We start from the raw sequence: 24,991 nt of genomic DNA, 5'->3' as shown, positions 1-24,991 counted from the left end.
ATGTAAACTGGTCTAGGGCGCAAATGTTGAAAAGTTACTCAATAAATTTATTTTGTTTTAGCATACAAAGGACACTTCAACTTAATTCTGGTTGTTCCCCAAGAGATATCTAGATGTCATATCTGATGAAAACATACTCTTAACTGAAGAAATAGCAAATCATATTAGTCTTAAAATGTTTCTGAACCTTCAAAATTCACAGTAAGTTAAAGAATGGAGCACATTAAAGAATGTGTTTTAATAACCTCTCCATAGTCCTTGTATGCAAATAGAGCACTTCAAAACTATTTCAGTATTTAAATAGTTCCTGGTTTTATTGAAACAGATGGAAATATTCTATGTTGATAGTCTTCCTGTTCCCTTGAAAAGTAAACAGCATCTATCCAGTTTCTAATATATACCATGGATGCAGTTTATCTTTTAATCCTGTCAACTCTATCTTGCAAATGAGGAAACTGAATTTAACCCAGATCATATACATCGAGAAAATAGTACAAACAGTATTTGAACTTTGTTCTAATTAGCTCAAAATTCATATTGATCCCTGTCTTTGCTATATAAAATGTAAATAGAGGCAAAGATAGTTCTGTTGAACTTGGATTTATAAATTTTAATGCTTAAAGGGTATGGGGGATTTAAAGAAATATTTATAACTACTTCCATCCCTCCCATGAGACAAGAGTGTCAGTACTTAAATTAGAATACTGGGTGGAATGTATCTTAATATTCTGAAATGCTCACCAAGATCTCATGTTTATTGGCAAATAATGTTGAAACACTTTATATAGTCTTTATTTTCTCTATCTTGGTTTACCAATGAAATCCATGCTAGTTTGGGATTTTGTTTTTTACTTCCTAGAAAGTAGGAATGTCTATGAAAATGAAAATAATGTAAACAATAACAAATATCATAGAATATTATACCTTTTATGACATTTTCTAGTTCAGTGTTAAAGCATTAGTTGCTCAGTCATGTCCAACTCTTTGTGACCCCATGGACTGTAGCCCTCCAGGCTCCTGTATCCATGGAATTCTCCAGGCAAGAATACTGGAGTGGGTTGCCATTCCCTTCTACAGGGGATCTTCCTGACCCAGGGATTAAACCCAGGTCTCCTGCATTGCAGGTGGATTCTTTACCATCTGAGCCACCAGGGAAGTCCCATGTATAATAATGTATCATCCATCAGGGATTTACAGGGTAAGAATTTTGTCCAATTAATTACCTTGTAGTCTGTAGTCTGGACAAAAGCCAGCTTTTGCCTTTACATGACAACTTCCTCTTTTGAAAACTTGCCCTGTTTGCAGACAAACAGAATTCCCCCATTTATTTTTTTCTAATTTTACCTGCAAATGGGTATAGGAGTAGGTACCACCCCAGGGTTGCATTCTTGGAAGATGTGGTTACACAGCAAAGCTTCAGCAGCTGGCCGGCAGAATGGGCTCACTGCTTTCAGTTCATTCCAGGCAGTATGAACCAGTAGTTCTTGGGCCTCCTCAGGGTCTGCGTAGGAGTTGTTGAAGTAAACAAGAGCGTCTTTTGCCAGGACAGCATTACACACCTCCCCTCTGTACTGGGCGCAGTAGCCGTTGTTATCTTTCTGTGGCTTACTGAAAGAAGCAGTGAACAACATTCTGGATCATATGCTGTTTCTGAGCATTCAATCTGCCTTTTTGTTTATTTTCCATTTCCACATCTGCCTCACAGAAATAGAAGATTGTACTGGCAAGTTGGCTGAAATGTTCCATCTGAATATTGTCATTTCCAGCAGCAATTATATTACCTCTAGCTACTCCAGAGGTTATGATGAAGATCCAAAATGATAATCATGTGGAAAGCTTTGGGAACTCTCAAGGCCAGAATGCGTGGGAGTATTTTTTATTATTTCCATCATAAATAAAATTTGACTCCACATTTCATACAAATAAGCTGATGTAGCAATAAATACATCTACAAAACACATTCATCATGATGACTAATAAGTGATTGGGTATAGTAATTGGTCTGATCCCAAAACTTGCAACTTTATGAACATGAAAAGTAAAAGTCACTCAGTTGTGTCTGACTCTTTACCACCCCATGGACTGTACCCTGCCACACTCCTCTGTCCATGGGATTCTCCAGGCAAGAATACTAGAGCAGGTTGCCATTCCCTTCTTCAGGAGATCTTCCCAACCCAGGCTTCAAACCCCGATGTCCTGTATTGCAGGCAGACTCTTTACCAACTGAGCCTTTAGGGAAGCAAAGCGATAGTTGCTCAGTCATGTCTGACTCTGTGACCCCATGGACTCTAGTCCTCCAGGCTCCTCTGTCCATTGAATTCTCCCATAGTTTATTTAAATGTTATGATAGGTAAGCATTTTAATTTTGTGGCACACATCTTCAATACTCAGATTCTACCACCCACACATCTTCCCAACATTCCATTAAGGAATAAGAAGAAAGGCACACAGGGAGGAGAAAGCACTGGACTCTCAGATGAGAGTCTCTATGACTCTCGGAGGAGCTAAGTAGCATCTTCAATTTTGCTATTTTCTCACCACATGTCTTAGGGAAAGTCATCGGTCACTTAAGATGCCATATTCTGTAAAGTGATGGAGATAATTATCCTGAACCCAGGTTATTATGTATTCATGGGTAATAAAAGTACTGGCATAAAAAGAAGATTACAAACTTATCTGTTATGATGATTGAAGAGGACAATAAGGAAAATGAAAATGCTGCTGGTGCTCTCTCCACATATCCATTGCTCCCTTCATGCAGTGCTGAGAATTATAGCTCCTACTCTCACCTGACAAATATTTACTGGGCCCTTATTATGTGCAGGCACTGGAATGGTCTCAATAGATCTTTATGCCTTCCATCAAATATATTGTTAACAGTGATGGCAAATTCAAGTTGCTTTCTCCTTTAGATTTGTACATCTGTTGGAATTTAGCATTTCATTATCTAAAGGATTTCAAGAAAAGAAAATTAAACAACTGGAATTTATTTAATTGAAGCGTTTTAACTGCTAGCAGATCTCATCTGAATTTGAAAAATTGATTAGAAATTATTGACTTGTCTTTGAAGCAAATCTATTAAATGAAATACAGCTCATTCAGGTAAAGCAATGAACTTCCATGAAATACTATATTTTAAAATAATGTTTTCTAATATAGAATCATTTTCTAATTCATATTAGCATTTTACTAATTAGTTAACATGAATTTTATTGTATTACTTGTAGTTTATTGGGGGTTTTAAAAATGAAGGTTTCGAACAAGGGAACACAAAACTCCCAAGAAAACCTGGGCCTTATAAGGTTGAGAAAACACCAGAAATAGCTCATGACTCAACTTCTGAGGAAACCCAAGGTAGGATGACACTAAGAAAGTTCGAGAGGAGCAAGGATACTGTGCTTTAAGAAACTGAATAATAATACCTAATAACTGGAAGTAACTCAAACTGTTTTACAAAATGGTCATACATATTGATAAACGTTCCTTAAAAAGAGAGGAAGGGTGACTATTTTCACTTCGAAAAAAATGTATCATGTAAAAGTTAAATATTTATTTCTCCTGGTCTGTCTGAGTTGAGAATTAATCATCTATGTCTCATTGTCATATGATAACTATTGAATAACACTTCTTTATTTTTCCATTAATAGTTTTAAATAAAAAGTTCATGATTTTGTTCTTTAATTACATAAGCAAAAAACATTTTTTTTAAAAAAATTGGAAACTAAGAAAAATTACACAAAGGAAAAGTTAATGAAAGTAGCCTTAGAGATAATGGTTATTAGTAATGAATTAACCAATTATTTTCTCTGTATTTTTGCTTCTTTTCCTTTAAAAAACCCTAGAAAAATCTTTAGAACAACCTCAGTGTGAATTAATAGTACTGAGTCCTCATTGGTTTTTGAGCACTAGCTACATAATGCAAAAAGAAAAAGAAAAACCTTGCTAATTTTCTGTGTCTTGCTGATGTTTTGGGAGCGTTAAAGACAGCTTTTGTAGATTATCACTGATTTATTAGCCCACAAGGCAAGGGATATTTAGCATCAAATATGTGTGTGTGTTTATGTATACTATGTAATATATCTCCCTTATTTTGGCAACTTATAAACCTCAAATTTTATGTGATGATCAAATTTCAGAGGCCAGATATGGAAGCCAATTGGGCCATTTTTTTCCCCCCTCAACCTCCTAACCTTATCACTTAAAAATTTCTTTTAAGGAGCTCACAGAAAAACCTGTTGCTGCTGCTAAGTCACTTCAGTCGTGTCCGACTCTGTGTGACCCCATAGACGGAAGCCCACCAGGCTCCCCCGTCCCTGGGATTCTCCAGGCAAGAACACTGGAGTGGGTTGCCATTTCCTTCTCCAATGTGTGAAAGTGAAAAGTGAAAGTGAAGTCGCTCAGTCGTGTCCGACCCTTAGCGACCCCACGGACTGCAGCCTACCAGGCTCCTCCATCCATGGGATTTTCCAGGCAAGAGTACTGGAGTGGCTTGCCATTGCCTTCTCCGACAGAAAAACCTAGGGAATGCAAAAAATTTCACTTGGTGCCTTCTGACTTTTGCAAGTGATGAGTCCCCTTTCTGTCCAGCTGAAGTCATGTTTCTCCACATGTAGCTCTTGAGACTGCAGATGGAGTGACAGCAGAGGCAGCCAGTCCTGTTGCTCCTTCAGCAATGGGACAGGGGTTGCAGGGTTCTGTTCACAGAGTGCTGGTTATTTTGGAATCATCTGCCAAACTTCCTCCAAAAGTTCTAGTTAATATGGCACTTGCAGTCAGTCCCTCTCTCGCCTCCCGACAAACTAAACCTGACTGACCTCTCTTTCTGTATAGTTTCTTTTTTGGAGTCAACAACTGATGTTTGATCCCAGCCTTTCTAGTTTCTTTTGTAACAGACAGCTCTCCTTGATCAAATGAAATATTTGAAGGATTCTTACTGCATTTTCGCTTTTATTTTCTCTCTGCTTTAGCATGGATGACTCCCTTTCAGTAGAATACAGTTGACCCTTGAGCAATACAGGTTTGAATTACTTGGATCCACTTATACACAGTTCTTTTCAATAAACACTACAGTCCTATACCACCCCATGTGTGGCTAGTTGAATCCAAGGATGCAAAATGTCGATACGGAGGAACCACATAGTGCCGACTATAAGACACTGATTGGTGCCTCTGACCACTGAATGTTCAAGGGTCCACTGTTTTAAAATGTGATGTCCCAGTTTCTATGAGAGAGACATCTACTCCCTTTGAATACATAATACGTTGTCCAACGGCACCTTCAGATGACCAGCCATGCCGTGGTTGGTAGGGACAACCCCACTACCTCAGTGGAAATGCCACACCTTCTTTTCCTGCCCTCCCATGTGAGAACTGTACCTCTCCTTCGATGGTGACACACCTTTGTTAGACAGTAACTGCCCAGCCCCTCATTGTACTTATGCGATGGTCAAGGCTCTACGTCACTCTCAGTCTCCAAAGCAAACTGGAATTGCTTTTAATCCTTTCACGTCTAATGTCTTTGTGCATGATTGTGTGGCTCAGAGGTAAAGAATCTGCCTGCAATGCAGGAGCTGCAGGAGACACAAGTTGGGTCCCTGGGCCAGGAAGATCCCTTGGAAGAGGGCATGACAACCCACTCCAGTATTCTTGCCTGCAGAACACCATGGACAGAGGAGCCTGGCAGGCTACAGTCCATAGCATCATGGAGAGTTGACACCTAGCACACATGCATGCACGTTCTCTAAGATGGGGGTCAGCATAGAACCCACAGGTCAGATTTGGTGCTCTGCCTCTTTTTACATCACCTGTGAGTTTAAAATGGTATTTATATTTTTGAATGGTTGAAGACATCAAAAGGAGTGAAAATTATATGAAATTCAAATTTCAGTGTCCAGAAGTTAAGTTTTATTGGAACACAGCCCAGTTCATCCATTTCCGAATTGTCTGTGGCTGCTTTTGTGCTGCCATAGCAGAGCTGAGTAGTTGCAACAGTGCCTGTATGGCCCACAAATCCCTGTACTTACTGTCTTGTCCTTTGCAGAAAACCAAAGGTCTTTGTGTTACCACAAGTGAAAAATGGTATGGGAGTTTCTTTAGTTAGCATTTATTTGACTATAAGCAGTTAAAATTTTTCATTTGCATTCAGTTCTATGCAAATGGTTTCTGTCCTTGAGCCCTTAGGGTTTGTGCATTCTTCCATTATTATGTGGTTCTGTTGTAGGTGTGTGTGTGTGTGTGTGTGTGCACGCGCGCACAGATGCACGCACGCATGCTTAATCGCTCAGTCGTGTCCAACTCTTTGCAACCCTTTGACTGTAGCCCACCTGGGTCTTCTGTCCATGTGATTTTACTGGAGTGGGTGGCCATTTCTTTCCCCAGAGGATCTTCCAGACCCAGTGTGTGTATGTATATGTCCCCTAGTAAAATGTCAATTCCTTGGGTGCAGGGAATATATAAAATTTCTTTTGTTTCTCCACTTTCCAATATAGCACCAGAATAGAGTTAGTGTTTTTTTTTTTTAAACAGCGTAATAGTATTTATTTATATTTGGCTGCATCAGCTCTTAGTTGTGGCATGCGGGATCTTCATTGCATCACGTGCAATCTTTCATTGCAGTGCATGAAACTCTCTAGTTCTGTCACGTGGGTTCCAGAGCACACAGGCTCAGTAGTTGCAGCCTGTGGGTCTAACTGCTCTGTGGCGCGTGGGATCTTAGTTCTCCATCCAGAAATCAAACCTGCGTCCCCTGCACTGCATGGCAGATTTTTAACCACTGGACCACCAGGGAAGTTTCCTAGAGTGTTTGGCTTAAAGATGCACAGAGAAGACAGGTCTGCTAAAGGGATGAATGGATGAAAGATGCCGTCTCTTCTGTGGGTGACCTGCACTGTAATTTACCTTTTCCCATGTATATGCCACATATCTCTTCAGCAAATATTCAGCTTCTCTGTTGGATCCTTCAGGTCAGTATGCTGTCTCTTAGAACTGTGATAGCCACCTAATTCTCAAATAGGTGAAGCCACCTAATTCTCAAATACCCGATACATTTATCAGGAAACCAAATGCATCAAAGCTATATGAATTGGGAAAAAGATTGAGGGCACAGTAAATTTTCTTAGGCTGTGAATTATTACTTATGCTATGAATTATTTCATTCCATGGAATTACAATCAATGGCTTGAGTTGTAGGTCCCGTTTAGTTGCTGTGTTAAATGGGTTAGCATTATAGTTAGGAGTCTGTGTTTTTGACTCTGACTCTCTGAGCTCAGACTGAGGTTTTGTAGTTAGCTATGTGGTCTGGTCAGCTCTTCGTGCCTCAGGTTCCTTGTATAAAGAAAGAGGGATGATAGTTCTTGTCCCATAAAGTTGCTGAAATATTAATATGAGAAAAGTGGTGCTTAAAATGTCTGCAGAACTTAACTATTATTTGCAGGTTGCACAATAGTAAAGAATCTACCTGCCAAAGCAGGAGACTCAAGAGACAGAGGTTCTATCCCTGGACGGGGAAGATCCACTGAAGTAGGAGATGACAACTTGCTCTAGTATTCTTTCCTGAAAAATTCCATGGACAGAGGAGCCTCATGAGCTACAATCCATGGAGTAGAGTACAATCCAAAGAGTAAGACATCACTGAGCAACTGAGTACACACAACCATTCTGAATCTTGATTTCATCATTTGTAAAATTAGATTAAAATAGTTACCACACGTCATAAAATTTTTATGAAAGCCAATTTATACAAATAAAACATGTAAATTTCAGAATGTTATAAGGTGTTACTTTCTTATCTGCAGGATAAAGCTATGAGGGAGAGTTTGGGAGTCAATGCTGTTTCTCTTTTCCAAGCCTATCATTTACTTGATGTAACAGTCACTTATAGTCTCCAATTCCAAGTAACTCTCTTAATTTCTTTTCCATACAATAGGGATAATAATAGTACCTATTTCATAGGGATGTCCCAAGGATAAATTTTTTTTAATGTATGTAAAACTCTTAGCATAGTGCCTGACACATAGTAAGTATTCAATAGATAATACCTATCTTCATCATCATCTTTTTGTGAAAGTATATAAAGGATTAGAAATTAGAGAGTTTTTGAAAGATTACAGTGCTCAACAAATAATAGATAATAAATGGCATGTCAAACAAAGCAAAACAAAACATTGGTGTAATAACAATACCTTACCTCCATTCTAGTACCAGGAAAGGAAGTTTCCACAGGAAATCAAAGTAAAGGAGAAAAGAAACAAAAGTTAGTACATTTTCATCTCAAGGCTTATAAGAGATAATTTTGATACCGCTAAGTTTCTGAAAAGTTCTCTGCATCTGCCAGGAGGGTAGATCCTATATTAACAGGCATATTTGGAGAAGGGAAGTAAGAAAATATTAAATGTCTCTAGGAACTGAATTCTTTTTAAGATGAGTCAACCATGACATCATTAGTCTAGGCAGGATCATAGTCCGGTTTTCCCTCTGTTGGCTACCCAGGGACTTTTCAACACTAAAGCAAGGAGTAGAGGGCTGAACAGGAAAAGGAAAGAGGGGATGGGTGGTGGAGCTGTTATTTTCGCAGACCCACTGGGCTCACGTGGTCAAACAGGGTCTCACACTCAGAAGGGGTCCATGCTTAGTTTAGTGCTCTGCTGTGATCATCTTGAAACACTTAATAATTTTCTAACAAAGGGCCCCACCATGAGGAAATTCTTAAAGAGAAAATGGTATATAATTCAGAAGGGGTAAAAACAGATTCTAATAGTAGCTGGACAAGGAAACCTGTTGAAACATGAAAAGACCAAGGTTCTGTATATGAAAAAGCCCTCAATTTCAGAAGTAAAAGAGAGGATTCTATACCATGGAGATGAACCAACACCAAAGAGAATCCAGCCATAGAACTTGGGAAAAGATGTTAAACTTAGATAGGCTTCTATTTCAATGGCAAGTGAGAGGACAAAAAAATCAAAGTTGTTTAAAGGTGCTCAGTCTTTTCAAGAATATTAACAGAATCAAAGGATAATTCACTAGACTCCCATGTGTTTTATACAGAAATTTCTCCAGTCACATTTTCTTTGGTGGGGGGGATGGAGAGCAGGGAAGGGCTTCAAGAATCTTGCAGTTATAAACAAGTTATTTTATCTCAAAACTAGTTATTTTTAAAATTCTAAAAATTTCCAACAGTCATCAATATTTGTAGTATCTTTTCAAGTATCTGGAAAAGCCAATAAAACATTGGCTCTCTTCTCAAACATACAGCCAATCTAATATGAGAAAGCTGCGTGATTATAAAAAGAATGCTTACCTCTTGGTACTGGCTGTGGGACAGCTGGTAGCAATTTAGTGCAGCTACTGGCTGTTACTCATTTATTCTTTTCTCTTTTATTAAAAACAAAAGCAAACACCTTGAATCAGTTGGAAACCAGATGAAACCACCATGAAATGCTGAGGGATGGGTTCTGTTTTGCTGATAAGAACACTCTCTGCCTATGGTGGGTGAAGCACTGGGTGGGAGAGGGAGTTGTGTGTTCCCGCTACATTTCCCCAGGTCTCACAATTATGGAGAACATTGCAAGGGACCCAACAGTGTGACTATGAGACATAACAGAGAATGTGAAACATGATGGTGTATTCAGTTAGCTATGGTTATTATGAAACAGAGTCCAAAGTTATATTTTCTCTGTAATAATGTGAAACATCAGCTCAAAATATAGAAAATAAAAATATGAAATGAATGGATAAAGATGTCATATATATATATATATATATACATACATACATATATAATGGAATAATACTCAGCCATAAAAAAGACTGAAATAGTGCCATTTTGCAGCAACATGGATGAACCTAGAGATTATCATACTAACTGAATTAAGTCAGATAAAGACGAATACCGTATGGTACTTATATGTGGAATCTAAACTCTGATACAAATGAACTTATTTACAGAACAGAAATAGAATCTTTTGCACATGGTTATCTGGTTTTCCCAATACCATTCATGGAAAAGACTATCTTTTCCCCATTGTATATTCTTGGCTCTTTTGTCATAAATTAACTGACCGTATATGTGTGAGTTTGTTTCTGGGATCTTGATTCATTTCCATTTGTCTAGGTGTCTGTTTTTATGCCAGTTCTATACTGTTTTGGTTATTATAGCTTTGTAATATAGTTTGAAACCAGGAAGTGTGTTGCCTTTAGTTTGTTCTTTTTTCTTACAATTACTTGACTATTGGGGATCTTTTTGGATTCCATACAATTTTAGAATTGTTTGTTGTGTTTTTGTGAAAAATGTCATAGGAATTTTAATAGGAGTATATGAAATCCACAGATAGCTTTGGGTGATATAGACATTTTAACAATATTATTTCTTCTGATCTATGAACACAGGATGTTATGTTAAGTCACTTTAGTTGTGTCCAACTCTTTATGACCCCATGGACTATAACTTGCCAGACTCCTTTCTCCTTGGGATTCTCCAGACAAGAATACTGGAGTGAGTTGCCATTTCCTCCTCACAGGGAATACAGGATATCTTCTATTTATTTGTATGTTTAATTTCTGTCATCAGTGCCTTGTAATTTTCAGTGTACAGATCTTTCTCTTCCTAAGTTAAACGTATCACTAAGTACTTTTTTTGGTTTTGGTGCTATTGTAAATGGGATAGTTTTATTTCTTCTTCAGATGTTAGTGTATAAAAAAACAACTGAGTTCCATATGTTGATTTTATATGTAGAACTTACTTAATTCACTGATTAGTTCTAACAGATTTTGGTGGAGTTTTTAGGATTTTCTGTGTATGAGACTGTCATCTGCAAACAGGGACAATTTTACTTCTTCCCTTCCAATTTGGATGCTTTGTATTTCTTTTAATTGCGTGATTGCTTGGGCTAGGACTTCCAGTACTATGTTGAATACAAATGGTGAGAATGGGCACTCTTGTCACGTTCCTGATCTTAGAGGAAAAGTGTATTTTGCTATTGAGTATGATATTGGCTGTGGGTTTGTTACATATGGCCCTTACTGGGTTGGAGCACATTCCTTATATCCAATTTGCTGAGAGTTTTTATTTTTAATGTATGTTGAATTTTGTTAAATACATTTTCTGCATCTACTGAGAGGATCATATTTTTATCCTTAAAAATATGGATATATGTATATACATACATATATATGTACATACATTATACATGTGCATACATACATATATAATGGAATAATACTCAGCCATAAAAATGACTAAAATAATGCCATTTTGCAGCAACATGGATGAACCTAGAGATTATCATACTAACTGAATTAAGTCAGATAAAGACGAATATTAACTGATTTGTGTGTGTTGAACCATTCTTGCATCCCAGAGATAAATCCCACTTGATCGTGAAGCATGATTGTTAATGTGCTGTTGAATTTGGTTTGCTAGGATTTTATTGAGAATTTTTGCAACTATATTCATCAGGGATATTGGTCTTTAGTTTTCTTGTATTGCCCTTATCTGGCATTGGTATCGGGGTAATAAAGACTGCTGTTAATGCTTCTTTAAATGTTTGATAGAATTAATACCTGTGTCTATTTTGATGGCCTTTGGCTCTTCCAGGACTATGTTCGTTATAGGGATCATGAGCTGTCTTGCTCTTCTCTGTCACAGGGCTGAGGGTTCTGAGGACAAAGAGAAGGCATCTTGCCAATAACACTGCATCCTGGTGAGTTTAAATGGCAACTTGAGCCTTTCGAGGTTGTGACCGAAGGGGAAATGGAACTTCCTGGTTCATAGGGAGAGGATCCAAAAGTTTTTCTGGCTCCTTTTGATGACTAGCAGCAAATGTAAATGAGTCAGAAAAAGTATCTCAAGTTTCTCAAATAATGCATATGAATCTGGGCATACGCATGGAAGAGTTTTGGGAAAATGAAGGATGATCTTTATTTTTGTTGTTGTTGTCTTTCAAACACTAGAAATATCACTGGACATAATCCTGAGCCCTAGAACAGGTTTTTCCCTTTCCAGTTTTCCTGCTGGGATGAGTAAATAAACAGATGGAGTTAAAGCTTCAAAGTGAAGCACAGAGAATGTGGCAAAAAGGACTGTTGACTGCAAAACACCAGGGGAGGGTGGGGGTGGCTGCAGTGCCAGAGGGGAGAGTCTGAGGCAAGGAAGCGCTGCCAGAGTGTCAAGGGGAAGCATCAAGCTCTGGACCTCTGAGGCTAATGGAGAAAGAAAGAAGAGTGAAGTCACTCAGTCGTGTCCGACTCTTTGCGACCCCATGGATTGTAGCCTACCAGGCTCCTCTGTCCATGGTATTTTCCAGGCAAGAACACTGGAGTGGGTTGCCATTTCCTTCTCCAAGGGATCTTCCCAACCCAGGGATTGAACCCAGGTCTCCCTCATTGCGGACAGACGCTTTACCGTCTGAACCACCAGGGAAGCCCTAATGAGGCTAATGGAGAGAGAAGCCAAAATCAGAAACGGAGAAAGCAGATGTCATGACTGAGCTCTGAGAGATCTGGGAAGCATAATACCATGCTTTGATGTGATTCTGAATGAATGTGGTTCCGTGCATCCCTTTTACACCAGAGTGGCCTCACTTTCCTGGAATATTGGTTCCTTATTTCCTAAAATGGGCAGCACCCCAGAGTTGAGATGTAGTTTACTCAGTAATGACAAGGGGACACTTATGAGGCATCTAGCAACTTTGACTGGAAAGAACAGGTTCAGTTCAGTTCAGTTGCTCAGTCGTGTCTGACTCTTTGCAACCCCATGGACTGCAGCATGCCAGGCCTCACTGTCCATCACCAACTCCTAGAGTTTACCAAAACCCATGTCCATTGAGTCGGTGATGCCATCCAACCATCTCGTCCTCTGTCGTCCCCTTATTCTCCTGCCTTCAATCTTTCCCAGCATCAGGGTCCTTTCAAATGAGTCAGCTCTTCGCATCAGGTGGCCGAAGTATTGGAGTTCAGCTTCAACATCAGTCCTTTCAATGAACACTCAGGACTGATCTCCTTTAGGATGGACTGGTTGGATCTCCTTGCAGTCCAAGGGACTCTCAAGAGTCTTCTCCAACACCACAGTTCAAAAGCATCAGTTCTTTGGCACTCAGCTTTCTTTCTAGTCCAACTCTCACATCCATACATGACTACTGGAAAAACGATAGTCTCGACTAGATGGAACTTTGTTGACAAAGTAATGTCTCTGCTTTTTATGTGCTGTCTAGGTTGGTCATAACTTTCCTTCCAAGGAATAAGTGTCTTTTAATTTCATGGCTGAAGTCACCATCTGCAGTGATTTTGGAGCCCCCCAAAATAAATTTTGCCACTGTTTCCACTGTTTCCCCATATATTTGCCATGAAGTCATGGGACCGGATGCCATGATCATAGTTTTCTGAATGTTGAGCTTTAAACCAACTTTTCGCTTGTATCTTTCACTTTCATCAAGAGGCTCTTTAGTTCTTCTTTGCTTTTTGCCATAAGGGTGGTGTCATCTGCATATCTGAGGTTATTGATATTTCTCCCAGCAATCTTGATTCCAGCTTGCGCTTCATTCAGACCAGCATTTCTCATGATGTACTCTGCATATAAGTTAAATAAGTATGGTGACAATATACATCCTTGAAATACTCCTTTTTCTATATGGAACCAGTCTGTTGTTCCATGTCCAGTTCTAACTATTGCTTCCTGACCTGCATACAGATTTCTTAAAAGGCAGGTCAGGTGGTCTGGTGTTCCCATATCTTTCAGAATTTTCCATAGTTTATTGTAATCCACACAGTCAAAGGCTTTGGCATAGTCAATAAAGCAGAAATAGATGTTTTTCTGGAACTCTCTTGCTTTTTTGATGATCCAGCGGATGTTGGCAATTTGATCTCTGGTTCCCCTGTCTTTTCTAAAACCAGCTTGAACATCTGGAATTTCATAGTTCATGTATTGTTGAAGCCTGGCTTGGAGAATTTTGAGCATTACTTTACCAGCGTGTGAAATGAGTACAATTGTGTGGTACTTTGAACATTCTTTGGCATTGCCTTTCTTTGGGATTGGAATGAAAACTGACCTTTTCCAGTCCTGTGGCCACTGCTGAGTTTTCCAAATTGACTGGCATATTGAGTGCAGCACTTCACAGTGTCATCTTTCAGGATTTGAAATAGCTCAACTGGAATTCCATCACCTCCACTAGCTTTGTTCGTAGTGATGCCTCCTAAGGCCCACTTGACTTCACATTCCAGGATGTCTGGCTCTAGGTGAGTGATCACACCATCGTGATTATCTGGGTCATGACGATCTTTTCTTGTACAGTTCTTCTGTGTATTCTTGCCACTTCTTAATATCTCCTGCTTCTGTTAGGTCCATACCATTTCTGTCCTTTATTGAGCCCATCTTTGCATGAAATGTTCCCTTGGTATCTCTGATTTTCTTGAAGAGATCTCTAGTCTTTCCCATTCTATTGTTTTCCTCTATTTCTTTGCACTGATCACTGAGGAAAGCTTTCTTATCTCTCCTTGATATTCTTTGGAATTCTGCATTCAAATGGGTATATCTTTCCTTTTCTCCTTTGCTTTTCACTTCTTTTCTTTTCACAACTATTTGTAAAGCCTCCTCAGACAACCATTTTGCTTTTTTGCGTTTCTTTTACTTGGGGATGGTCTTGATGCCTGCCTCCTGTACAGTGTCACAAACCTCTGTCTGTAGTTCGTCAGGCACCCTATCGGATCTAGTCCCTTAAATCTCACTTCCACTGTATAAGTGTAAGGGATTTGATTTAGGTCATACCTGAATGGTCTAGTGGTTTTCCCTACTTTCTTCAATTAAAGTCTGAATTTGGCAATGAGTTCTTGATCTGAGCCATAGTCAGTTCCCAGTCTTGTTTTTGCTGACTGTATAGAGCTTCTCCCTCTTTGGCTCCAAATAATGTAATCAATCTGATTTCAGTGTTGACCATCTGGTGATGTCCATGTGTACAGGTTAAGGAGAGAAATAAAAATGGCAGGTGTCTCATGGGGTTCAGATGTCTTATTCCATTGCACTCATGAGATACCCTTTTAAAATATACATGAGGAAATTTTAGGAAAAGTAGAGGAGCTTCAAGTCTCATAGTAAGTGTGATGCAACAGGAAAAACAGATCAGGGGATGAACAAATGGGTCTTGTGGCTTTTTATGAATTAGCTACAGAAGGGAGTGTTATTCAAAAACGGTACCTTATACTTTCCAAACCCATTGACTAAAGTCAAATCATTGCTGGTTTCATTCTACATGAAATTACAAAAAGGAGAAGATATGGAATTAAGGTACACATTTTATAGGTTCCTTTCTCTGGACCAAAATCCTAGAAGAGAGGTATATTCATAAATTACACAAAGATAAAGCAGGAGTTTTTCCTACTTCTTATTTGGGACTCCAGAAGCAGAGAATCTTATAAGGGCCCTTTAACCTGACATGAGATCAGCCACATTAGTGCAAAAATGGTAGTCTGACACAGTTGGGTAGACAGCAGGACTGAGTTAGTGGTCTAAATCTTCTTTGGATTTTTTATAACGTGAAAGTGATTCAGAAGTTGTTAGAGGCCCCAAGAGGGATAAGGAAGGAGATGACTTGGAGTTTAGCCTATATGGCATTGCAGAGAGAGCCAAGGTAACTAAGGGGCAAAGATTGCATAATAGACTCTAGAGAGGGAATTGATGAAGGATTTGCCCGAGATGTAGAGGATTGTACTGCTACAGGAAGAGCCTCAATGGGGCTGAGCCAGACAGGGAGGTCCTCTGGGTTCCAACCAAGCCAAGAGATGAGATCACTAGTTCTCCAGCTGTAGACTTTACCAAAGCCCAGGGTGGTCCAGAGGACACCACTGCATAAATCCAAGACTCCTTCTCTCTTTCCATGTAAGGAAGAGATAGAAGGAGGAAGGAGAGGGAGAGACGTGGCAGGGAATTGATCTTTGAATTCCTGAATAATGACCAGAAATGAAGCTTTCTTCATATTAGCAGCATATATTTTCTCCTCTAACCAGTGGATGTGTAGGTTAAGCTAGGTTAGATCAGTTTATTTTCTTGGATTTGAGTATTCATATGTAATTATTTCTCCCTCTCTCTGCACATACATATGTTATCAACATATAGATACAGATATATAAATATATATTTACTGAACACTGGCTCCTGATCAACTATCAAATAAAACATAAGATAGACTAGAATCATTGCAAATAATTTAAAGGCATCAAAAATGTAATCATTTTATTATCTCTGAACCTTCTCCTGTTCTTTTGTTTTATCTGTTATTGCTTGTCCTAGATACTTTCCTTAAAACCTCAGAGACATCCAAACTCGTTGTACCACATTCAGACACTTTCAGACCTTGTCTTTTCTCTCCTGACCTGCCATATACCTAATAGGTTTCGTGCATCTCTCCTCTTCTCTGTTTACCAATTACTGCTGTTGCTGTCCAGAATTTCATAACTTTTCCAGACTCCTGGAATAACCTAACTGCATGCCATGCTCCCTCATCTTTTGACACCTGACATCTGTTGATTTGATAAAGAATATATCTGACCATATTCACTTGTCTCCTCTAAAAAATTAAATGACTTCCCATTGATTAAAGAGTACAGTCAGCCTACTCCGGCTCTTCATAATCCAGCTAGATCTCACGTTTCAAACCTTTCTTCCTCTCCTCCACCTCATCTCAGTCTCCATCATGACTTGCTATTTTCTGGACTCACTTCGACTTTGTCATCTCAAACTCAAGTGGTACCTCTTTTCGAAGGATTCCCTTAAACTCCCTTTTTTCCTGCTGTTGTACTTTGTGCTTCTGCATAGAACATAGTCTGTGCCATGATCTCTGTGACTGATAGGCTTCCTTTTTAGACTGAGAGTCCCTGGAAGACTTTGACTCCATTGTTGATGATCCCATTCGTGAATTAAGTTTGCATCCTTTACCTAATGCGATGGACTGAACCTAGTATATTTAATAAATGCACGTAAGAGTGCTTCTTAGATAACAAATGGTATGTGAAGAGTAATCAGTTTATTATTATTTGTTAAATTGAATTGAATTTACTTTTAAGAGTCTCACCCTTCTCTGGGAATATGACTTCCCATCAGTGGAAATTCTTGAATAATTGATGTGATATCTCAAGATACAGATATATTCTTGGAGGAGAAGGCAGAAGGAATCTGGTTTTGAAATCTCTTTCCTTCTTGGGCATGCCTCAGTGGGCCAGCCTTGTCCAGTGCTCCCTCTGTATTTCTCTTTGTCCTTATTCGCCTCATGCTAAAAATCACAAGCATTACTAGAAATTTCCTCATCAGGGAAGATCAAAGAAGTGGCACTGTAATAAGAAATATCAGGCTCTGAGGAACTGGCTCTGGATACAGATTCTACCAGTGCTAACCTTACATGTGAGGCCAAGCATCTCTCTGCTGACCCTTGGACGGTAGGCATGCTATGAATATTATCATGCCTGGCATTTCCTGATACAGGGATTATTTCCATCTCTAGGAATTCCACAGATGTTCTCAGAAGCCTTTGGGACATTTAAGTTTTAAAAATAAACCTTTCTAACTCAACACAAATATCCTAGAAATACATGTGTCAGTCCTTTTCCTTGAAAATATCTGTGGATCCGGCTATCACTTGCATGAAACAAGAAGGGGAAAGGTCATAAGGTAGATAATATAGTTATAAGTAAAAATGCCCTAAAATATAGCCAATTAGAAATTGGCACAAGCATGTTAAATGTCTGCCAACTTACTCTTTGAGAGCCTTGGAAAGCTTGATTAACCCACAGAAAGAAAGAGGAGGAAGAGAAAAAACAGGAGGGGAAGGAAAGAAAAAGAAAGGGAGGGAGGGAAGAAGGAAGGAAGGAAAGAAGTAGGGAGGGAGGGAGAGAGGGAAGAATAAACAAAGAAAGGGAAGAAAAGAACATGAAAGAGAAAGATATTGAAAGAAATGAACTCCTGGAAGCTGTTTCATATCACTTAGGCAGGCATTTAAGAATTTAATTTTTGAAGCAATGAATCTCCCAAAATCAATTATTTTGGTCAACCTTTGGAGTGTCCCTATGGAGGAAGAAATATCCCAAATGGGCCTGGAGTAAGAGATTTAAAAAAAGAAAAAAAAAAAAGATGTTCCCTGGTGAAGGATGTTGTGGAATAGTACCGACTCTCTCTTCTCCTGAGCCAGCCAGTCAGTTCAGTCGCTCATCATGTCCAGCTCTTTGTGACCCCATGGACTGCAGCACTCTCGGCTTTCCTGTCCATCCCCAGCTCCCAGAGCTCGCTCAAGCTCATGCCCATCGAGTCAGAGATGCCATCCGACCATCTCCTCTCCTGAGACTGCGATTGCGGACAGCCACCTACCTGCTATACTGACGGTGGCTGCAGCCTTGGCGGTACTGAGCTTCTCTCCATGCTTATTAGTAGCTATGCAGGTGTAGAGTCCTGGCTTGGTGATAAACAGCTGCAGTCTTGAGTCAATTACTCGGTCTTTCACACTTTCTTGAATAGACCCAGAAGAAACCTGGTGGAGTTGGGAGGGAAAAGAAGATAGAATTCGGTCAAGAATGTCTCATATGCTGTATAAAGGTGACTGGAAAGAAAAAGGATTAGGATCAAAAGGCATATGGCAAATTGCAAAAATTGCCAACAACTTTTGTCTCCCAATGCCTATGACCTTACAATGTGACTTCGTTGCTCTTCCTTTCCAAGGTGGCTTCTTTCTTCATGCTTTGAGTCTTTATTGGCTTGTGACATGTTTTCAAAAGACACAGAGACTTGCAACGTTCTTGCACACTGTGATTTGCTTTCTTGTTTCTCTTGTTCAGAACCTGTGACCTCCTGTGAACAAGCCAGAGCGGGCCTGATAGAGGATGAGGCACTTATGGCCCAATTATCCTCACTGATCCACCTGGCAGCCAATAATAACCCCCAGATATATGAGTAAGGCCATTCTGGACCTACTAGCTCCTAGGCAACCTGCCAATCACAGGAGCTAGATCAGCAAGATCAGGCAATCCTAGCCCAAATCAGCAAAACCACCCAGTCGAGCCACAGACTTGTGAGCATTAATAAATGGCCATTGTTTTAGGTGATCAGGTTTTGGGACATCTGTGATGTGACAGTAGATAACTAACACAAGCTAGAAAAGATACCCTGTGTGTATCCTCCAAGATACGTCTCTGTGTCTTCAAGTTAGAGATAGTCAATTATGAGAGGTAATAGAGTTTCGGACTTATTTTCATAATTCTTTTCCAGTTTCCCCCCTAAATGCATAACAAATAGTGGAAAAAAACAGTTGTGAAGTCAGTCCTATTTCTGCATCATGACCCATACCAGAAAATCAAATATCCTGGAAGAGCCAGGCTACCAATGCCATGCTGTTGCTGCTAAGTCGCTTCAGTCGTCTCCGACTCTGTGCAACCCCATAGATGGTAGTCCACCAGGCTCCGCCGCCCCTGGGATTCTCCAGGCAAGAACACCGGAGTGGGTTGCCATTTCCTTCTCCAATGCATGAAAGTGAAGAGTGAAAGTGAAGTTGCTCAGTTGTGTCCGACTCTTAGCGACCCATGGACTGCAGCCTACCAGTCTCCTCCATCCATGAGATTTTCCAGGCAAGAGTACTGGAGTGGGGTGCCATTGCCTTCTCCGACCAATGCCATATTAGTGCATGATTGACAGGTTAATGTACCTAAGTGCTCTTTAGTTATCAGCATGCCAACTCTGAGAAAGACAGCTCCCAGTACATTCTTTTGGGTTGCAGAGTTCAAATTTACACGCTAGTTTGTCTGACCCCCAAAGTCTGTGCTTTTAATCTTTATGTTTACTGCCTTGCCTAGGCCTGAAACTGAGTAGTCATTAGAAGAGAAGAACAGTAACAACAAAACCTCAAATCAACCATGAACAAAATAAGCGTCTGACTTAAATGTCATTGTTAAGGTGGTGACCTTTCTTAAACTGGTGATTCTTTCTTCACTGCTTTCTTAAGCACTCTACCATTTTTTCATTTTTTTTTTTCATTATCATTGCTTATCTGAGGGGGAAACTACTAGTTTGAGAGAAGTGTGAATGGACTGACAGTCAAGGAATCAGTTAATGGTTTACCTTGAGCAGGAGTAGGAGTGGGTACCTTGGTGGCCTTGAGAAAGATCTTTCTGTCTAGTAGTAGAGAATGAAACTAGGAGTAAGAAACTTGGAGCCAAGATATTTTACTGTTTCACCTGAGGGAGGATTCACATTTAGATCAGCAAGGGGGAGGGAAGCCCTGAGGTGAGACCAACTTTCCATGCTTCTACTGCCAGGTAGCTGGGTGGCCCCAGAAGCAAGCACTCTCTGTTGCAATTACACAGTTAAAGTTTGTCCAATTAGCTCCTGTCTTTTTTATTCTTTATCTGTACTATGAGTCTCCATTTTTTTAGAAACACTGGTTTATGTGAGCATCAGTTTACCTTAACTGGGGAAACTTCCCAGGTCAGATCAAGTATTGTGTCATTTTCCCCAGATAAGCAGCCTGGACTCTATGAGAAATTGACAAGGCAGAGAGAAAAATATCTTTGAGAGACATACATGCAGTTGGGAATTCAAACCAAATGCATCATTATCATATTTATCAGAGGTGCAAGTTCCTATGGATTTGAGTGTCCAAGTTAGATGGAAAGGGCTGAACAATTTGAAATACGATTTGAAAAAATTATTGGGGTAGAGTTGATTTACAACATTGTGTTAGTTTCAGGTGTACAAGAAAGTGATTCTGTTACACATATTCATGGATCCATTTTTTCCAGAGTCTTTCCCATAAAAGTTATTACAGAATATTGAGTAGTGTTCCCTGTACTCTATAGTAGATCTTTGTTGGTGAAATAAAATTTTGGACTCTCCCCAGATTTTAATACAAAGCAACAATGAGAAAAAAGCTAAAGACCTTACACCTCTGTCAGTCAGTATGTTTTATGCTCTGAGGATATTTTGTTTATAAATATAATCCCTTCCCAGTTTATACATGTGAAATCTGTAGAACAGTTACTTTCCTGTAACTGCAAGTTTGTCTCTTCTTTTAAGAAGTAGATCTGCATTGTCGATGCCTAGGAGACAACTCAGAAATGAGTAATCCCCTAAATGCTGGCTAAACTTGCGCTATTTTCCTGTTCACACCTAGAAAAGTCACTCCTCAAGGTCACTGCAAACATTCTTGGGAGGAAAGCGAAATGAGTTTTAAGCCGCCTGACCTCCGCCCTCCTGGACGTCATCCAGGTGCTGACACAGTCCAGTGGGGAGACCATCAGGTTCCAAGACTCACTGCCTGATGATGATGTGGTGCCTAAGTGCTTTTCCTCCTGTTTCCAGAGGCCTGGCTTGATTCAGTTGGTGACTCATGCACAGCAGGCCTTGTTAGTCATCATTTGAATTTGTTTTTCTTTCTTCATGGAGCAATCTGACCAACATTTAGTATTTTTGATGACCTAAAATTCAGAACACCCCTTTGCCTTGCGTTTTGATCATTTTGCCTTTCAGATTTAAAAGCTCTTAAGGATGAGTTCAGATTATGCCTGGGAGCTTCAAGCAAGGTATGCTGAGGCAAAGTTGAGGACTTCTTTGAGGTGACTTTATCTGGTATTACAATAAATATGTTTTTCCTCCAAGTCACCCAGGCATACTGACCTAAAAGCACTGGATAAACAGTTCTCTATTCTATGTGTAAGGGTGAGTCTGTGACCTCAGATGAGGCCGTCGAACAGGAACTCTATTAAATAGGCATATTAGGTCAGACCTTATAAAATGTATGTAAAAGCCTTCTGAAGTAGACAACATAGGTGGAATACTTTTTGCTGCTTCTATTGCTGCATCACTTCAGTTTTGTCTGACTTTGTGCAACACCATAGATGGCAACCCAACAGGCTCCCCCCGTCCCTGGGATTCTCCAGGCAAAAACATTGGAGTGGGTTGCCATTTCCTCCTCCAATGCATGAAAGTGAAAAGTGAAAGTGAAGTCGCTCAGTCGTGTCTGACTCTTAGTGACCTCGTGGACTGCAGCCTAACAGGCTCCTCTGTCCATGGGATTTTCCAGGCAAGAGTACTGGAGTGGGCTGCCATTGCCTTCTCCAGGAATACTTTTTACTTATCATTAATAATGCTGTTTGGAAAGAATTTACCCCCAGTTATGGATAATCCTATAACTTCATCATAATTTGACCTCTGAATGGTATTCTGGCTTCTATAACCTTGTCATGCAGCAGATAGTCCCAGTTGGCTAGGACTGCCTCAGGGAACTTTAGGATGTGGCCTAATATGGTCCATGTCTAGGGAGTTGTAATAATGTCTGTTTATGCATCATAGAAAAAGGAACAGGTTGACTGAGAAAATTTCCCATTCTGTTTCTAATCAATATAGCCATGAATATTGACCTCTTTCAATCTGGCTGCTGAGATATTCCACATAATATATTCCACTTGATATATGTAATTATCTCGGGTTTACACAGTCGGTAAGAGAAGATGTTTCCATGGCTCATGTCCTTTAAACCAAAAAACTGCCTCTCAAAAATATGTATAAAATATAACTGAGCTTCCCTTTAAGGAATTTCAAAAACCACAATCTTCAACACAGATTTGGCTGTTCGTTTTGAAAACTCTTCTAATAAATTAAAATGATTGAATTTTTAACATGTTTTAGGAGTTATAAATACATCTCTCAGACAAAGCAAGAGAGATGTACAAATTTTTTATTTGAATGCCAAAATAATAGAGTTGGATTTAACCTTAAGTAAATCTGGTTATCAAAATATGAAGATATTTTCTTTTGGAAAAGTAATCTCTGCTGTAGGCATACCAAAGTATTATTTCCAATGTTGTAAAACAAAAGGGATATTACTGCTCATGCTGAGTTCATCTAAGACTACAAATTTTCATGAAAAATGAATGATATCTCCATAGGAGGAAAGCAAAAGAATTTTTTTATCACTTTGGGGCAGTTTCCTTGCCTTTCTCTTGTTCTTTGGCTGTAAGCATTCAGGGTTTTAGTTTACTGGCATGTTCATGTATGGGGAGGAAGGAGCATTCACATCTTTTAAAGCACTTATTGTACTTTAGTGTGTTAGTGAAGTTAGTTCACTGCCTTATAGTTAGTTAAAGGACACAGTTCAAATCCTGTCTTATTCTGTGCCAGATTGCTCCCGGCTATGCATTTGTCTTAATCCTGCCCACCCAAAATGATCCCAGGTCTGTGGACTCTTCCCTGTTCTCAACAGACTTCTCTGGTTGGCTACTTGTCTGACATTAAATGCCTAAAATTGCCTCCATTTCCTGTGGTTTGCATCAGCACAAGGCAGTCATCTCAGTTTCTAGTTGGACTTGGATAGTAGCACCAAGAACAAAACTTGGCTGTAAGAGCAAACCCTCTCTGACCATGAGAACTGCAGATGTCCTTTTGCTTTCTTTCTGGAAGAAAGTCACTGTTCGTTTATTTTATTCCTCTTTTAGAATCTCCGGCAAAGAATCTATTCCATTTTCTGTTTTTATTGTGAATCACATCTTGAAAGATGAAGTTGGAGTCTCAGTAAGACCAAAACTAACTCAAACCATCTGGGTTTTAAAAATTACTCCTCAACTCCAACAGAGAACAATCATATATCTTCCAGTTCTAAACTCATACAAGCATTTTAAAGAGTGAGACAAATTAGTAAAGTCATATTGTCAGTTCCCCAGTTTTCTTAGGGCATCTCTTTATACTACTTTGAAAGGCTTAAGACAGCTCCTACAGCTTCATGGAAAAGCCACAAAATGTACTGTCAAATAAGATTTGAATTGTAAATGATACCTTAAGTTTAATTAGAGAGCTAATGAGATCAATCCTGGGTGTTCATTTGAAGGACTGATGCTAAAGCTAAAACTGCAATACTTTGGCCACCTCATGCGACGAGTTGACTCACTGGAAAAGACTCTAATGCTGGGAAAGGTTGGGGGCGGGAGGAGAAGGGGACGACAGAGGATGAGATTGCTGGATGGCATCACTGACTCTATGGACATGAGTTTGAGTGAACTCCGGGAGTTGGTGATGGACAGGGAGGCCTGGCGTGCTGTGATTCATGGGGTCACAGAGAGTCGGGCACGACTGAGCGACTGAACTGAACTGAAAGAAGAGCAAGATCACAAGTTACTTTAACAAGTTTAAGCCAATCAAAGACTAGTAGTAGCCCTTGGTCCCTAGCAGAAACAAACAAAAATTCTCTGGAGAATAGAACCTTTATCTAGACCTCAAATTAACCTCTGACATTTTTTTTTTCTCAAAACAATGACCAGCAGGTGGTCAAAGATAACTAGACACACAAGGAAACAAAACACAATGAAAGAAAAGTCAGCAGTAAAACAGACAACAGAAACAGACCTACAGAGGCATTCCATTTCACCCAAATAAAGTCAGATGTATCCATGACCTGTGTAAGCCTGTGGGATCTACAATCCCTGTACACACCCCTTACCTCTTTCCTCTAGCCACACTGAGCTACTTGCTATTCCTCTGACATACCAGGTATACCCTTATCTCAGAGACTTTGCCTGGTTGTAATCCCCCTGTTATCTACGTAGCCTCCTCCTTCAGCTCTTTGCTTAAATATCTTCATCTTAATAAGGCTTCTCTGATGCTGGGAAAGGTTGGGGGTGGGAGGAGAAGGGGACGATGGAGAATGAGATGGCTGGATGGCATCACCGACTCTGTGGACATGAGTTTGAGTGTACTCCGGGAGTTGGTGATGGACAGGGAGGCCTGGCGTGTTGTGATTCATGGGGTCGCGGAGAGTCGGACACGACTGAGCGACTGAACTGAACTGAACTGAACTGACCACTTTATTGAAACCAGAATCTTCCTCCTGAGGTTGTGCTCTCTCACTTCCCTGCTTTATTTTTCTCCATGGCATTGGACGCTATTCACGCAGAGTATAGATTCTACTGTCTGCTTATTTTATTGTTTGTAATTTTCCCATGTTAGTGTAGGAAACTTTACTTCTTCTCGTTGTGCCTATAT

At 39.8% G+C, this 24,991-nt stretch overlaps 1 protein-coding gene across 2 annotated transcripts in view; it reads right to left on the bottom strand.

Moving 5' to 3' along the window:
• The window catches only part of MUSK (muscle associated receptor tyrosine kinase), a 92,121-nt gene that overhangs the window by 14,280 nt on the left and 52,850 nt on the right, over positions 1–24,991 (bottom strand). The window contains exons 9-11 of one of the 2 annotated variants that reach the window (XM_088837755.1): positions 18,341–18,500; positions 8,186–8,192; positions 1,345–1,608 (exon numbers count right to left, since the gene is read on the bottom strand). In XM_088837755.1, the coding sequence (XP_088693881.1) occupies positions 1,345–1,608; positions 8,186–8,192; positions 18,341–18,500 (431 nt within the window). Of the gene's footprint in view, positions 1–1,344; positions 1,711–8,185; positions 8,193–18,340; positions 18,501–24,991 lie in introns of those variants that run through there. The other variant, XM_088837754.1, reaches the window with a different exon arrangement.

This window comes from Moschus berezovskii, chromosome 7 (assembly GCF_049115385.1).
Source record: "Moschus berezovskii isolate FMDL1 chromosome 7, NW_MosBer_1.0, whole genome shotgun sequence".
NCBI lineage: Eukaryota > Metazoa > Chordata > Mammalia > Artiodactyla > Moschidae > Moschus > Moschus berezovskii.
This window is presented reverse-complemented; position numbering and strand designations above follow the sequence as displayed.